General features: G+C 35.6%; 1 protein-coding gene across 1 annotated transcript in view; it reads left to right on the top strand.

The window, feature by feature from the left end:
- The window catches only part of LOC107669447 (RNA-binding protein 25-like), a 24,195-nt gene that overhangs the window by 18,994 nt on the left and 3,202 nt on the right, over positions 1-1,999 (top strand). Inside the window, exon 15 of the mRNA XM_016461671.1 lies at positions 1,053-1,345. Coding sequence (XP_016317157.1) covers positions 1,053-1,345 — 293 coding nt within the window. The remainder of the gene's footprint in view (positions 1-1,052; positions 1,346-1,999) is intronic.

The raw sequence follows: 1,999 nt of genomic DNA, 5'->3' as shown, positions 1-1,999 counted from the left end.
ACAAACAATGTTAACCATTTGTACATTCTTTAACACGCATATTTTAGATTCACAATTAAAGCCTCTGGTGTGTAAAAATAGTAAATATCATCAAACATGTCCTCCTGTTTTTTTTACCCTAATAAAATTTATAGGAGCATTAAATGGTTAATAAAGAAACTTAATTCTAATGCTCATTATATTAGCGTTAGCTGCGCTTATGCTAACGATTAACTACTCTAATAAGACAGTGATGTTCATTTCAATCCGACATTCAAATTAAAATATCGAATAATATTCATAACAGAAGCGGTGTTTCCCACAGACTTGCACTCTATTTGTGGCGGCATATATATGCAAATTAATTCTCTGCCAGCAGGAGGCGCTTGTAGAGCGGGAGAGATCAAGGTTTCCCCGGTAACGGCTGCACACAAAGCAGTGCTCAGCTCACAAACGCTGCTTTATCAGACATTACATGCAAGATGAAATGAAAATGACATCCATAATTTTCTGAAGACAGCTGGTTTCCTTCACAAATACAGTGATATAAAAACACCCACACCGGGTTTCGACTTTGACACGTGCAGTGCTCACGTTTATTCAATGAAAGCCTTTTGGAAAATCTGTTTGTGGCGATTGTGGCGGGCCGCCACAAATAAATCAATGTATGAGAAACACTGAGAAGATCTAAATATTACAAATTAAAATTAAACTTACCTGCTTGAACTCTTTCATTTGATCTGGGTGTCTGTCTTTAAAGTATTTTGCGAGTTTGATGTGTTTCCTAATTTTGAGGTCACCATGTCTCTTTGCTTTTATAAAGCGAACACATCTGCGCACCTTTCGGATAGCGCATCAAGAACCGGGTTGACCGGGTACTCTGTACCACCGGTACTTAAAAAAACCTGGTACCGTAACATTTTCATTTTTTTAGTACCGACTTGGTACCGAAGTACTGGGTCTTTTGACAACACTAGTAACAACAAATATATATTATACAACAATATATCGTATAACAAATAAAACTAGTTCTTAGTGATATTTGGCTCAGTTTGTTTTTATCCCATCACAAGGTTCAAGCGGTAGCCCAGGACAGCCCAGCGTAGCCAAGCGGAAGAAGCTGGTGGTGGAGAGCGTCTTCAACCGCTTTGACGATGACGAGGTGGACGAGGCACCTCGGAAGAGGAAGCTGGTGCCTTTAGACTACGAGGATGAGGAGAAGGGAGTAGACATGAGCATGGCGGCCGGCGGCAAAGGAGTCAATACAGAAGAGAAGCGCAAACACATCAAGAGTCTGATCGAGAAGATTCCCACGGCTAAACCAGAGCTCTTCAACTACCCTCTCGACTGGTCCGTCGTCGACACGGTGAGAGTGATGCTTGTTGTTAATCAAAAAGCATGTCTGATTGTTAAATCATGAAAATTAAACAACTAAACAACAATTTAGTAGAAGTTTAATATCAAAAATACATTCAAAAGAGTTTTATAAGTCCTGTTTTATATTTTCCCATATTCTGTTTTAGTTTTTATTTTGTTTTAATAGTTAAATTAAATGTTACTGAACTTTACAATTTAACAACGTGCCCTGTGAAATCTTTTTTTTTATTTTTATTTTTTCCGTTGTAAATTCTGGATTCAGCTTACATTTTTCTGGATTTCATTGTAAATTAAATTGTAGTAATTAAAAAGCAACTTACTAGTTTATTAAAATTAGTGATCGACCGATATTGATTTTTTATAACCGATACCAATTATTTGCATGTTTAGGTGCCCGATAACCGATATGCAGAACCGATATTTATTTACTGTTATAAAGTAAATAAATGACTGAGTGAAGTAAGAACATACTTCACTTTGGTTTTTCCTCTTTTCAGTCATTATTTTCTTTTTTTTTTTAAGTGTTGAAAATTAGCAGTCTTTCATGTTAAATTTAATCTTCATATTACAACAATAAAAAAACATTTTATTTATAAAAAGCATCAACAGCAACAACACTAATATTAACAATAAGCAAAATAAA

The sequence above is a fragment of the Sinocyclocheilus anshuiensis genome, unplaced genomic scaffold (genome assembly GCF_001515605.1).
Source record: "Sinocyclocheilus anshuiensis isolate Anshui unplaced genomic scaffold, SAMN03320099.WGS_v1.1 scaffold96, whole genome shotgun sequence".
Classification (NCBI taxonomy): domain Eukaryota; kingdom Metazoa; phylum Chordata; class Actinopteri; order Cypriniformes; family Cyprinidae; genus Sinocyclocheilus; species Sinocyclocheilus anshuiensis.
This window is presented reverse-complemented; position numbering and strand designations above follow the sequence as displayed.